This window comes from Labeo rohita, chromosome 16, assembly GCF_022985175.1.
Source record: "Labeo rohita strain BAU-BD-2019 chromosome 16, IGBB_LRoh.1.0, whole genome shotgun sequence".
NCBI classification, from domain to species: domain Eukaryota; kingdom Metazoa; phylum Chordata; class Actinopteri; order Cypriniformes; family Cyprinidae; genus Labeo; species Labeo rohita.
The window spans coordinates 3402406-3417932 of NC_066884.1; the positions used below are offsets into that span (position 1 = coordinate 3402406).

General features: G+C 26.1%; 1 protein-coding gene across 2 annotated transcripts; it reads right to left on the bottom strand.

Moving 5' to 3' along the window:
• Positions 1–13094: 13094 nt before the first annotated feature.
• hamp (hepcidin antimicrobial peptide) lies at positions 13095–15493 on the bottom strand. Of its 2 annotated transcripts, none has more exons than XM_051130427.1 (3): positions 15285–15493; positions 14893–14979; positions 13095–13553 (listed from the first exon to the last, which is right to left on the bottom strand). In XM_051130427.1, exons 1-3 carry the CDS (start codon positions 15483–15485, stop codon positions 13455–13457), a joined length of 387 nt encoding a protein of 128 aa, XP_050986384.1. In that variant the 5' UTR covers positions 15486–15493; the 3' UTR covers positions 13095–13454. The 2 variants fall into 2 exon arrangements, with proteins under 2 accessions (XP_050986384.1, XP_050986382.1); XM_051130425.1 differs by having other exon boundaries at positions 14893–14982; positions 15285–15492.
• Positions 15494–15527: the final 34 nt, after the last annotated feature.

Below are 15527 nucleotides of genomic sequence, written 5' to 3' on the forward strand. Positions count from 1 at the left end.
CTCTGCTTTAATCTAAGAGACGTCTGGGCCGTGGAGCGTGCCGTTAGGAGTGGATTTGGGGTGCTCTAAAAGCCATAGAGAGAGAGAGAGACATATTTCTTTGAAAATGAAGCACCTCATAAAACCTTCCTGAGCCTGAATGATGACAGAATACAAAACACTCCCGGCAAAGCTGGCCTTTATGGCGACTACAGTGTTGCGGCCTGCATTGTGTTGAAGAAGAGACTCGTGTACGCGTGTGATTGACATTACAGAGGATCAGCGAGCGGAAGAGCAGCGCGTACACGCTGAACTGCTTCTTGAACACAACTGGAGGCAGGAAAACAGGTTACCGGACAATTCTTGGCTTTAGGTAATACACTGTTTTCTCTTTGAAAAGCAGCAGATGTTTGAAGATGTTATGTGTCAAATGAAAGTCAGTAGATAAATAAAGACAAAATGAGTATATCATGGCTTTACTGTTATTATACCTTTTGTCTTGCTAATCACTCTCAAAAAAAAAAAAAAAAAAAAAAATTGTATTGATAAGAATTTGTACGGTTTCCTACATTAAGTAAATTAAATAAATTAATAACAGACAAAAATATGTGGTAGCTGTCAACATCCACTTAAAGTGAGAAAACAAAGATATTTTGGAATTGAAAATTAAAATTCTGCATGATTGTCACATTTTTAAATCTGATATGAACAAATAATATTTTAGAGATTTTACTGAATATTTTTGATCATAAATATCTCCCATTTTAATCATAAAAATCGTATGACTTTAAAAGTCCTTGTAATATAATATAACATTAATAAAATGTAGTATGCAAAATACTGGGACTATTTTTTAGCACTTTTAGACTACTATTTTATGATACTTTTTGTCCCTTTTTTAAATCTGATGCAAACAAATAATATTTTAGAGATTTTACAGAATATTTGTGATCATAAACATCTCACATTTTGATCATAAAAATTGTATGACTTTAAAAGTGTTTATAATATTTTATGATACTTTTTTCATTTTTTTTAATCTGATGTGCATAATCATAATCTAATCTAATCTAATCTAATCTAATCTAATATAGTATGTAAAATATTGGGACTATTTTTAATCTTTTTTTTTTTTTTTTTTTTTTTTTTTTTTTAAATTGAACAAATAATGTTTAAATAATGAACATGACTTACATTTTGGTCATAAAATCTATCATATAATTTTAAAGCCATAATATAATATAATATAAATGTAAAATATTGGGACTCTTTTTTTCTCACATTTTTTTGACTAATTTATAGTACTTTTTGTCCTTTTTTTATATATATTTTAAAAATAATATATTTTAGTATTCTCTACTGAATATGACTTACGTTTTGGTCATAAAAATCTATGTAAAATATGGGGAATATTTTAAACATTTTTTAGACAATTTTATTATACTTTTTTTTTTGTATCCGATGTGAAAAATCTATCATGTAACTTTAAAAGCCTTAATATAATATAATATAATATAATAAAATATTGGGGCTTTTTTATTTTTTAGACTATTTTATAGTATGTTTTGTCCTTTTTTAATCTTATGTAAACAAATAATATTTTAGAGTATTTTCTACTCAATATGACTTAGATTTTTGTCATAAAAATCTATTATATAACTTAAAAAGTCTTAATAAAATAAAATTAAATTAAATTAAATTAAATGTAGTATGTAAATTGTTGGAGTTTTCTGTTTGTTATTGTTTTTTTTTGTTTGTTTTTTGTTTTTTTGTTTTTTGGACTATTTTATAATACTTTTTGTCTTTTTTTATTTTCATATTTTTTTAATCTGATGTGAACAAAACATTTTTTATTTTATTGAATATTGAATATTTTTATCATACTGAATGTGACTTAATAAAAATCAGTCAAAAGCTGTTATGATCCCAAAGATATTTTGAAATGAAAATAAAAATTCCGCATGATCAAACTGATTGCCACAAAGTTTCAATCTGATGTGAACAAACAATATTTTTAGTGAATGACTAATTTTAGTCATACAAATATAGAGATAATAAAATATAGAATATAATGCAACTAATATAATGTAAGTCAATGCATGCACAAGTCATTTTTTTATTTGTTTGGAATGGTTTTGGAATAACATGAGTGTGAGTAAATAATGATAGAATTTTCACTTTTGCTGAAGTATTCCTTTAAGTAATGTCTCACATTTTCCAAATGCCTCCAAAATCAAGGCCAAAAATGTTAACTACTCTAGTGGTCTTGAAGATTACATGGTCTGGATGCAGACTGTGTGTCTGATCCAGACTGCGGCCCATCTCCATTTGGCGCTGTACGCTGCACTGAGCACAGACGGCTGGAGCTCTTTTGAGGGGAAACTCTTTCCGAGAGACCGGAGAGACCCCGCATCTGTGACAGCGTCCACGTGTCCGTATGCGTGGCGCATGTGCGAATGCAGATGGTGGAAGACTTGGAGATGGCAGCTGCAGTCGATGAGCAGCGCCGGGATGATGAAGTGGGCAGGGCAGGTGGAGGGGGTTGCTTGCTCACCTATAAAAACCGCAGTCCTCGCGGGAGCTGAGTCAGCGCGCGGTATGGCGTTCAGCAGAGCCGCATGCGTAATTCCACCAAAGACCCATTTGTTTAGGTGTCTCTGTGCCCCTGCATGGAAATAACTCAAAGAAGCTCCAGTGGGGCGTGGATGTGCAAAAAAAGACACTGGAGCGGAGGCTTGAGCTCATCTGAGGCCCACTCAGCAAACTAGCATTGTGAGGCATCTAAACCCGGACTGAGAATGCCTAAAACATTCAATTCGGTTCTTGAATTTGATTTGCGGTCGCCAACGGGATGCAGAATTGGATTCCAAATGTATGCATCTAAAAGTGAAATGAATTGCAATTTATTCAAACTGCCTGAAGTGCTGTTTTTAAATACAGAAACAAATTCGAAATCTCATATGATAAAATTTTATATAAAAAAACTTCATTATATTTGTAATCTAATATGTGCAGCCTCTCACTTTAAATAAATGAATAAATATTTGTTATTTCATATTATTACTTAAAAATAATTTCATATTATATAAAAAATTTAAAACTTATTATATTTGTAATCTAATGTGCGCCGACCTCTTGCTTTAAAGAAACCATTTATTTAGCAATTCATTCACACTGCCTGAAGTGCTTTTTCAAACATGTATTTATACATACAAATAATTGAATTTCTTTTATAAAATGGACTTTTATAAAAGATTTTTTATGATTAAAAAATTATAATGTTAAAAATATTTTATATAAAAATTGCATTATATTCATAATATAATATGTGAAGCCCCTCACTTTAAATAAATTAAAAGACCTTTTTTTTGATTAATAAATATATACATTTGATGAAATGGACGTACTCTCAGATATTATAAAAAAAATATTGTTTTTGCAATTATTGTCCATTATTTTCTATTATTATTTATACAACAATTTTATTATAAAAATGTTAACTTTTTTAATATTAGTAATTTATTGTGTGCCGACCTCTTGCTTTAAATAAACTTTTTTATTTATTTATTCATTTTTGTTATATACATGTACACACACATACATATACATATATATATATATATATATATATATATAAATACATAAGTACTACCATTTATTTACTGATAAAAAAAATGATAATGTTAAAATTACTTTATACGAAAGTCGTATTATTTTCATAATGTAATATGTGAAGCATTTTACTTTAAATACAAAGTGTATATATTTTATAATTAATAAATAGATTTCATAAAATGGACTTACTCTCAGATTCTAATATAAAATGATTAGTTTTGTGATAACTTTATATCATTTTCTAGTATTATTCACAGTAATTTTATATTAGATATAAAAAAGTAAACTTTTTTTTATTAAATTTGTACTTTATTGTGTGCCAACCTCTTGCTTTAAATAAACTATTTATTTATTTACTTATTTATATTTATTTAGCATATATATATATATATGTATATATGTATATATGTGTGTGTGTTTTATTTCAAAAGTGTATTCTTTTTAAAATCTTAGTTATTCCAGTAGTGTATATACATTTTATAACTGCATAAATTGTATTATTCAGCGTTTTTTTCTCTTTTTTTTTCTTAACAACTGAAAGCCCATTTTATGGACCATTGTGAAACAACAATGCTCTAATTTACCGCACAATCTTAAAAATGTAAAGAGTAAAGCAAATATTATTCATTCTTTGCAATGGACAAATGAAATTCCACCGTTGCGTGACTTGAATTTCATTGCAATGCAATTTAATAAATTCCTCTTCCTGCCATTTCCATTCAAATTCCAATTTGACATCCTGTGGGACGTGACCGATTCGATTCAATTCGTGACTCACGAATCAAAAGGTAATCAATTTTTAAATTGCGAATCTGGCCCAACCCTGCAGCAAGCACACACACACATCTGGGCATTAATGCAAATCCTGGAATGGCCATTGGCACGCTGACTCATCATGTTTGTCACAGTGAAGGAGCGATCAGAAGACGGCTCCGATCACCTTGCACGAGTCCCTCGGAGGCACTGGGCTCGAGCGCAGGAGCTGATTGCTTAATGTGCTGTGCTGCTGCCATTAAGCTGCTGCTTTGAAGATGCATGCAGATGCTCTCTAAACCTCTGAGTAATCAGATGAGAATTGCGTAAGCCAGCACGGGGAGCAGTTTACAAATGATCACGCAGGAAGGAGCGAATACAAAAGCGCAGACAGAGACTGTAATTAGGACAGCTCCCCTGGTGGTATAGAGGTGCATGTGTGTTACTCCTTCATTTCATTTTCACTGCACTTGTCGAAATCACATGCACTGTGCCTACATGAACACATTTTGGTTTATTTGCATTAAATTAACTGAGTTTGCACATGCTAAATGTACCATTTATATAAATTCTAAATGAAGAGTCAAAGTGCCTGTTTGTCAATTTATGGACATTGGGTTGGTGGGTATTTGGACATTATGATCTGACCTGCAACGTAAAAATAATTTAAAAAAATGCAAATAATTTGTTATATTAAAATAGGTGTTTTACCAGTGCCCTTTTTGATGAAATGGACTTACTCTAAGATTATAATATAACAAAGATTTTATTATTTTAATTGTATTTATTAAAATATTACATAAGTTAATATTTTACATTTAGTAGTAGTAGTATTTGTAATCCAATACGGGCCAGCCTCTTACTTCAAACAACTAAATCATTTTAAGAAATTGATTTACTCTCAGATTATGCAATAAAAAATTATAATTTTATTCAAATAATTATTCAAATAAGTCATTATATCTGTAATTACAAAATCATTATTTTAAAATTATTCTCTATTATACATTTTAGTTTTTTTTTTTAGAAGTTCCAAAGTTTTATCATTTAGAACTTCTAAATTTTTAGTAATTTAGAATTTTTCATTTTTTATTAAAACTTTAATTTTTACAAAACAAATTATGTAATTATATTTGTAATCTAACATGTGCCAAACTCTCACAAAATTTAATAAATTATTTATTTAAATACATATTTTTATGTATTTAAATAAACTGAAAATGGACTTGCTCTCAGATCATGATATAAAAATGTTTAACTCTATGTATTAAAATATTATAATGAATTAATTTTACATACATTTATTATTATTATTATTATTATTGTTGTTGTTGTTGTTGTTGTTGTTGCTGATAATCTAATACATGCAAGCTTCTCACTTGAAATAGCTAAATAATTTTATGAAATAGACTTTTAAATAAATATTTGAAAAAATTGTATAAAAATGTAAATAATTTCATTATATTTGTAATTACAAAATCATTATTTTTTAAAATTCTATTCATGAAATTATACAAATTAATTTTATTAATTATGTTAATTATAAAATACTAATTATATTGTATTTGTAATTACAATTTTTTTTTATAAATGTATAAATTATATTTATAAAATTATATTAATTATATTAATTATATTAGTTATATTTGTAATTAATAAAAAATATTGTTTTAAATATTTTTATATATTATTTTTTAATTATTTTAATTTTTTAATTACAATTATTATAATAATTGTATTTATAATGATAATTGTAATTATATTCGTAATCTAATTTGTGCCAACCTCTCATTTTCAACAAATTATTTATTTATTTATTTATTTAAATATTTTTCTTACGAAATGGACTTACTCTCAGATTATGATATGAATATTTCAGATAAAAACGTACATAATTCAATCATACTTGCAATTTAATATGAGCGGGCCTTTTTTAAAAAAAGAAATAATTTATTTAATAAAAATAATTTTATCTTATAATTACAAGATTAAAAAAAAATAATTTATTTTATATTATGTACAAATGTAAACAAATTTAATTATATTTGTAATCTAATATCTTCCAGCTTCCCACTGTAAATTAATTAATTAATATATTTTTTTATGTTTCAAATGCTTGTTGTGATGTAACCGTAGCAGTATTGGGGATAGTAATTCTTTTGTTATAAAAATAAAAATACAAATTGTTAACAAACAACGATAAGCTACTCACAAAGAACTGCAAAGTTGAATATCCACGACTTACACACATTTAATGAACTCACTATTGATAGGATAAAGTTATAAAATCTGATCAGGACACAAACCCAAAGGTTCAATGCTCTTAGAAATGAGAAAAAAAGTAATTAAAAGTTATTACTTCATTTAAAATTACAGACTATTTCCACAGTTTTCCCAGGGATAAAAAAGCTGCAGTAATTGAAGAATCCAGCAGCCATCTCTTCACTTCCATTTAGATATATAACAGAACTCACCCTATACTTGCAAATTCAATCTCTCCTGTCCCACCGGAGCGCGTCTACAAACATCTAGTGTTGTTTTTCTTATCTTCTGCACATTCTGAACAGCTACTATAATGCATCTTGGTCGAGACAAATGAATAGAATTTTTTTTTTTTTTTTTTTTTTTTGCTCTCCTGTACCGGAATGAAAGAGGCTGTACACTGATAGACAGCTGGACGAGACGGAGAGAGAGGAGGAGAGGGAGGAATATATGAACTGTGTTTGATTTTGTTTTTTTGCTTTCCTTTGAGTTATTTGTGCAGGAGCTGCGCTGCACGCATTTGCCTACTGAAGTGATGTAGTCAGCAAGAACAAAGCAGCGCTGTGACTCACTAATATTAGAGCATTCTGCCCCTCTGTTACTTCACAATCACCTGCACTGCATCCCAGTGCGAGCATATGGAACGTCTTAAAAGAATAGTTCACTAAAAAAAGAGAAAATCATCTACTCACCCTAGTGTTGCTGTGAATCTGGAGGATCTTCTTTCTTCAGTGCAACACAAAAGCAGCAGAATGTCCCAGTTGCTCTTTTCCATGTAATGAAACCTGTCAGTGAACAGTTAAAAAGCACATGAAATGTCTTGACAAGCAGTTTTCTCTTCCTGTGCATATATATCGAGAAATTATATAAATTAATACTTTTAATAAGATGCTTGAAATTGATCAAAAGTGATGATTGACATTTATAATGTAACAAAAGATTTTGCCGTTCTTCTGAAGTTTCTATTCCTCAAAGAAATCTGAAAAAATTCTATTCAACCATTTTCAACATAATAATAACAACAATAAATGTTTTTGAGCAACCAATCAAAATATTAGCATGATTTCTGCAGGATCATGTGACTGGAGTAATAATGCTAAAAATTCAGCTTTGAAATCACAGGAATAAATTACAATTTTAAACATACACAAATAGAAAACAGTTATTTTAAATAGTAAAAAACAAAAAAATCTAAAACTAAAAAAATAAAAATATATATATAAATATAAATACAAATATAAAATATATAAATACACCATAAAAACACTTTTTTAAAAAAATTAAAAATAAGTGTTAACTGAAATACTGAAAATTATTTAATTTAATTTAATTTAATTTAATTTAATTTAATTACCAAGAAAACGTTTAATTCAGTTTAATTTGATGTAGTAAAATAACAAAAAATTAAATAAAATTATTGTTTACTATTTAAAAAAACTAATAAAAATTACAAAAACAAACATAAAAATTACAAAAACTTAAAAAATATATTTAAATAAAAATAATTAATAATCAAAGTCAAATAATGCTTATTTAGGTAAAATACTAAAATAGAAAAATGCATGTACAGCATAACTGAAAATGTGTCCCTTTTAAAAAATAACTAAATAAAAAATATTTTCCCTTGTTTTCGCACGTCTAGGGTGGTCTACGCTTGATTTTCTTTTTTATTTTCTTTTTTATTTATTTATTTATTTTTGTTATTTTTATTTGGGGTGGGGGCGTAATTTTATTGTGTTTGTCTCCTTTGTAGTGTAGCAAAACTGTGCTGTGTTTCTGCAAACCATCTCCTTTTGTGCTCCACGATGAGCAAAAGAAAGAAGAGGTTTGTAGTAAGTAATTTATGGCAGAATTTTCCTTATTGAGTGAATTATTCCGGGTCAGTAAAGTTCATTCATACACGACACACAACAATGAACCTTGATTTGAAATGTCCAATTTGCTTTGACTGAGAAGGTGGACTTGAAAGCACACACATCTAAAAAAAAAATAATTGCGTGACCAATGATATGACTGAAAACGGCAGTACTTATATTAACATTTTCGCATTATCTCCAGTGTAAGCTCCAACTGAATAATCCACACATGAACGTAACTGAAGAACTTCCGGCAAAATGACCGAAGAGCCATTAATAATAATCTCTGGTTCATTTAAAAAAAGTAAATAGCAAAGTGAATGCACAAATGTAACTACGTTTCCTTGCAACGCTTGCATCATAAACCCGTTCAAGTTGTTCTGCTCATTCAAGCAGCATTAAAACAGCGGGAATTAGCGCATGTGGTTCACTCGAGGAGGGCCTTGGTGTAATATCACAGTCAAATAAAAAACGTTTTTTTAGCACTGCCCTCAATTTACGGCTATGAGACACACGAGTATGCTAAATTATGCATGAGAGACCGGCTTTTATATATTAATCTCTGCACTGTTATGTGGTTGTGCGTTTGGCCAGTGTTAAAATCTCTGAGCATATGCAGATGCATTAGGAGCAGATGGTGAAATTCAGGGACTTGATACAGTATCCTGTACGAAGAGAGCAGACAGAACCCAAATCACACAGCCGATATCACGCGTTTGTTCTGGAACGAGCCAGAATCCATGAGCTGCTGTGAAGTTCCAGTTGTTGGAGCCAAGATAAGACTTTACATACCAATGAAACTACTGGAGTGTCACGGCTCTTAAAGGGACAGTGCACCCAAAAATGAACATTTTGTCATTTGTTCACCTTCATGTCGTTCTGAAACTGTGTGCTGTTCACTTTCTGTGGAACACAGTGAATATTAAGCTCATTTGCATGCAATAATAAAATAATGTTAATTCCTAACAAAGTCCAAAAAGGACTTTCTCGCCTAAAAACTCTTCAAAATACATTCCATCAGACAAAAACATATATCACACTTCACTCTAATTATTTTAAATTATATTTTTTATTTTAGAAAATAATTTAATTACACACACACATAATTCATAGATGTAATAATATTATTTTTTAAAATATTTTTTTATTTGTAAAATTTATATTTAATTAAACACTTTATTTTACTATTTATTATTTTATTAAATTATTATTATACATTTTTATATACACAATTATTAATAATTTATATATGCTTTTTTTATTTTATATTTATATTATTTATTATGAATTATTTTTAATTAATTTAATAGATTAAATTAATATTTATTGGTTTGCATTTCGTCTTTAAATTTACATTTAATTAAACACTTATTTTACATTATTTATATTTTTATTTAATAATAATTATTATTATTCATTTTTTATATACACAATTATTAATAATTTATATGTTTTTTGTAATTATCTTAAATTATCTTATATTGTTTTATTATTAATTATATTTATTATACATGTCTATTTTTAAAATATAATTTAATTACACACATAATTAATAGATTTCATTAATATTAATTTTGGATTCATTTTTATCTTTTAATTTATATTTAATAAAACACTTTTTATTTTATATTATTTATATATTTGTTTTTTTTAATAAACAATTATTAATAATTTATATGTTTTTATTTATTATTAGTTATATAATTTTATTATTCATTATTTTTAATTATGTTTTATTTTTAAAATGTAATTTAATTACACACATATAATTAATAGATTTAATTAATACAAATTTTGGATACATTTTTATCTTTTATCTTATTTATATTTTTATCTTTTTTATATTTAATTAAACACTTTATATTATTTATATTTTATTAAAGGTATTATTATTTTTTATATACACAATTACTAATAATTTATATATATATATATATATATATATATATATATTCTGTTTTATTATTTTTAATTATTTTATATTATTTTATTATTCATCATTTTAATTATATTTTTTAATAAAATTTGATTACATACATATAATTAATAGATTTAATTAACATTAATCTTGGACTAATTTTTGTCTTGAAATGTATATTTAATTAAACACTTTTTATTTATTTATTTATTTATTTATTTATTTATTTATTTATTATTATTATTATTATTATTATTATTATTATTATTATTATTATTATTATTATTATTATTATTATTATTGAATATTTAATATTATTTTTATCATTAATTTTTTTTTTTTTTTTTTTTTTTTACATTTTTATTTAATCAAACACTATATATTCTACATGTGAGTCATTACAAATTTCATATAATTCATACAATAATAAAAGGTCATACTGACCATGCCTAACAAAGTCCAAAAAGGATTTTTTTTGACTGAAAAACTTATGCATTCTGTGTCACAAAACAGTGTTATTTACACATATAAACTTGTAGTGGATTTGGGCATCACTGTGTGAAATACTACAAGCAGAGTGATACAAACAGTAAAACGGTTACAGTTCTGATGTCACTAGAATATCGCACTCCTCTCAGCCAATCAGATTCAAGGACCATAAAGAACTGTATATAAATATAAATATAGGTATATATGCATGTGTATGTATATACTTCCCATTTCAAATAAATCTTTTCAAAGCGTAGCCGCCACAAGGTCCTCATCAATCGGACACAGAGAAGGAAAGAGAGAGACTGCCAACATTCCTTTGTACTAATTAAAACTAACGACTCCAGGTGCTGCCTGCAATCGACATAACGAAGAGCCAGGCGGCTTGTTTGCGTTGGTGGTTTGCCTTGATTAAAGTCTTCATTTATTCTGCTTAGGAATCTCAAGCATATTGAATAACGCCACTGACACGAGTTCAGTATGAATTATATACAATGTATGATGAAAAAGCTGTTGAGATTTGAGAGGCCACTTTAGAAACACAACAGCGGCTTTATGTGCCTGTGTCCACATAGTGTTTAGACAGACACCTATGTAGGGACTATTTTAAGGTCCTTGTGATGCAAAGCCTGGCTAAAAAAATTGGGCAGCATCACTTGTGTATTACAAAAAACTGCAATAAGCTCAAATGAAGCGAGAGAAGCAATAAATGTCACTAAATGGCAAACATAAAAGTAGTTTAGTCTAAATGACCCACATATAACGTGTGTGTGTGTGTAAAATATTTTTTTATTTTATATTATTTATTTTTAATTATTTTAATTTGATTAAACACTCTACTGTGTGTGTGTGTGTTATTATGAATTATTTTATATTATTTTATTTTTAATTATATATTTTTATTTATTTTTTTATGTAATTTAAATGTACACAGATATAATTAATACATTTAATTAATATTAATTTTGGTTTTATATTTAATTAAACACTTTCTATTTTATATTATTTATAGTTTAATATAAATTATTTAGTATTAATTATTTAGTAGTATTATTATAATTATTTTTATCTTATTATTTACTTATTTATTTTATTATTATTATTATTATCAATTTTTACATTTATTTAAATCAATCACTTTATATTTTCTACATGTGGGTCATTCTAAAAATCTACAAAAATTCAATTAATTTCATATCTCACCTAATTTTATATATGTGTGTGTATAAATATATAAAATAAAGTGTTTCATTAAGGCAAAATTATTAATTAATATTATTTCCTATACTTAAAGTGTTTTAAAAATTTAAAAAAAAAATAAAAAAATTAAATTTATATATTTTATTATATAATATTATAATATATAATATTATATTATAATATATCAAATTATCAAATTATAATATAATATTACCTTTTAAATAAGTGTTACAAATCTAACTAATTTAATCATTTAAAATTATAAAAATATTAAAATTATTTAAAATTATAATTTAAAATAATTAGTGCTAAAAATATATATTAAATAATTAATAATTAATAACAATCAATGTAATAAAATACAAATAATATAAAATAGTGTTTAATTAAATAGAAATTTAAAGATAAAACATCTAAAAGTGTATATTAAATCTATTAATTATGTGTGTGTAATTAAATGTCATTTTAAAAAATATAATTAAAAAAATCTATCTATATATGTGCTTCATTGAAAGTCAACATTAATGATATTAATTAATATTAATTATTTCTTATACTTTATGTGTGTGTGTGAATATGTAACATAAAAAGATTAATTAAAAGGAAATATTAATAACAATATTAATATTATTTCTTAAACCCCCCACCATAATAAATCTATAATAAATAATATGAATTACTATTTGTTCATATTATATAACAACACATTAAAAAAAAAAAAAACCTAATAATTAAACATTATTATTATTATTATTATATTGTCTATAATACCAGTAAAATAATATGATGATAACATTAATGTAATAATAAAATAATATACATGTATAATTTCACTAATGGGATTCCATTTAATTTAAGAATCTGCCTATGTAGGAGCTGGTGTCTCTTCTGTAGGCTCTGATAGTCTCTGAGGTGTATAAATACAGCATTTCTGTCTAATATTAGTGTGTGTGTGTTTTGGTGTTTAGCGCCCCCTAGAGATTCACCACTTATTGACCTCAAATAACAACACGGTTCAAATGTAAATGTAAATTCATTTTATTACAAATACCCAAAAGCTTTTCATCGACTAAACAATCACTGATTTACCTCGTCTATGTACACAGGCATAAAATATATATACATGTATAAAATATACAAAATCATAAAAGTGTTAACAAAAGCAAGTGAGTTCTAATATTCTGAGTTCAATTTCAGTAGCTGCAGCTTTTACAAAGCAGTATGCAGGAGACACAGCCTGCATTTATACCCGTTTCAAACAATATGGTGCGACAGGGAAAATTGTTTCAGCAAGGGGTTTTGAAGACAAAAGTCCAAATAAGTTAATGTTTCGAAGAAACTCTTTTCCAGAGCGCAGAGGACTCAGTAAAATGCCCGCAGGATCAGAATTTGCAGCAGTATCCGCAGCCTTTGTTACGGCAGCAGTTGCAGCAGTATCTGCACAGGGACAGATGGCTTTGACGCTTCGTCCTGAACAATGCCTATGGAGGGGAAAAAAATAAATGATGTGTTATTTAGGGCCTCCTAAAAACATTACAATTGAAACAAAAAAATTTACATATGAATTAAAACCATTAATTATTAACACTATTAATGAATATTCATTTTCTTATATATTTTTTTAATGACCCAAATGCAGAATATATAGTGTTTGATGTAAAAATAATTAATAAAAACATTAAATAATTAAAAATAAGTGATTTAATAAAATATAAATAATATTAAAAAATAATTTTGATTATATATAATATAATATAAATGTAAAACTAAAAAATAATCCAAAAATAATATTAACTAAACCTTTCAATTATGTGTGTGCACGCAAGTGTAATTAAATTCCATTTTAAAAGTAAAAATATAATTTAAAATAATTAATCATAAAAAATGCATACAATTATTAAAAAAAAAAAATTTGAATACAATATTAATCATATAGAATAAAAAGTGTTTAATTAAATATATAATATTAATTTAAAGACAAAAAATAATCCAAAATTAATATTTAATAAATCTATTAATTATGTGTGTATGTGTGCATGCATGCACAAGTGTGTAATTAAATTCTGTTTCAAAAGTAAAAATATAATTAAAAATAATTAATAATAAAATTATGTATAAAATAATGAAAAATAAATAATAGAAATCATATAAAATAAAAAATGTTTAATTAAATATATAGTATCAGATAAGATGAAAAATAATCAAAAATTAATATTAATTTATCTATAAATTATGTGTGCGTGTTACAATAAAATATAAATCATATAATGAAAATTGTACAAATGTTCAATTAAATATATAATATAATATACATTTAAAGATACATAATAATCAAAAATTAATATTAATAAAATCTTTTAATTATGTGTGTGCGCACAAGTGTGTAATTAAATTCAATTTTGAAAGTGAAAATCTAAGTAAATTAATTAATAATAAAATAATGCGTAAAATAATTACAAATAAATAATTAATAAAATATAAATCATATTGTTTAATTAAATATATAATATAAACATGTAGATTAAAAATAATTTTAAATTAATATGAATTAAATCTATTAATTATGTGTGCATGCACGCAAGTGTGTAATTAAAGTAAAAAATAATTTAAGTAAAAAATATAATTACAAATAATTAATAAAATAATTTATAATATATATATAATTTAAAAAATCATATTAAATTATAATGATTATCATATATATATTAAAATATAATTAATATATATCGTATATATTAAAAATAAAAAATAGAAGAGTGTTTAATTAAATGTAAAAATAAATAATATAAAATAAAACAAAAATTAGAGCTGGATACATACCAGAGGATTTGTTTGTTCCTGTGAAGTTTCTGTCATTAGCTCGTTCACCTGTGGTGTTTCACTCTCCACATGATGCTCATCTTCAGCCTGCTGATGACATATAAAACGCAAGACTTTAAAATGGATAGTACGTTTCTTCATTAGGGTAGCAAGTCATTAGTAACCTTATGTAATGCTAAACAGACCACATGTCAAAATATATATTAATGCTCATCAAGAAAACATGTTAAGCATGTCTTAATCTACTGATATTTACCATTATTACTGATAGTTGTCTTAGTAAGAAGCAAACATATATAATGCATTGAATGCAAATTACATTACTGATGGTTTTGCATGCAAATATGCCTGTAAGAGCCGTCCGTGTTGTTTCAGCGCAGACGCTCACTCACCTGTGTGAAGGGAACAGCTGTTGTCTGGAGGACACAGACGCAGGCGATGACGACCGCAGCAGCGAGAGCCACACGTGTGAACTTCATTTTCACTTCTGTAAGGATGAATGTAGTTCTTCTCGAGGAGCTGATGTACTCTAGATTAGAGGATGGTTTCTTTTCTTCTGTTCTCCTTTTAGGTCTACTCTTTCTTCTGCTCATGACAGGCGCTGCTCTGATATTTATATTGAGCTGAGAGAGTGT

Bases quoted from the DNA above. Each gene is read 5' to 3' on its own strand.
- hamp (XM_051130425.1), bottom strand. From the start codon at position 15,485: ATGAGCAGAAGAAAGAGTAGACCTAAAAGGAGAACAGAAGAAAAGAAA. The intron at 14,983-15,284 runs GTGAGTGAGCGT...ATATGTCATCAG, and splicing joins CAGCTGTTCCCTTCACACAG to CAGGCTGAAGATGAGCATCA. The intron at 13,554-14,892 runs GTATGTATCCAG...TCCCCTCCATAG, and splicing joins AGGAACAAACAAATCCTCTG to GCATTGTTCAGGACGAAGCG.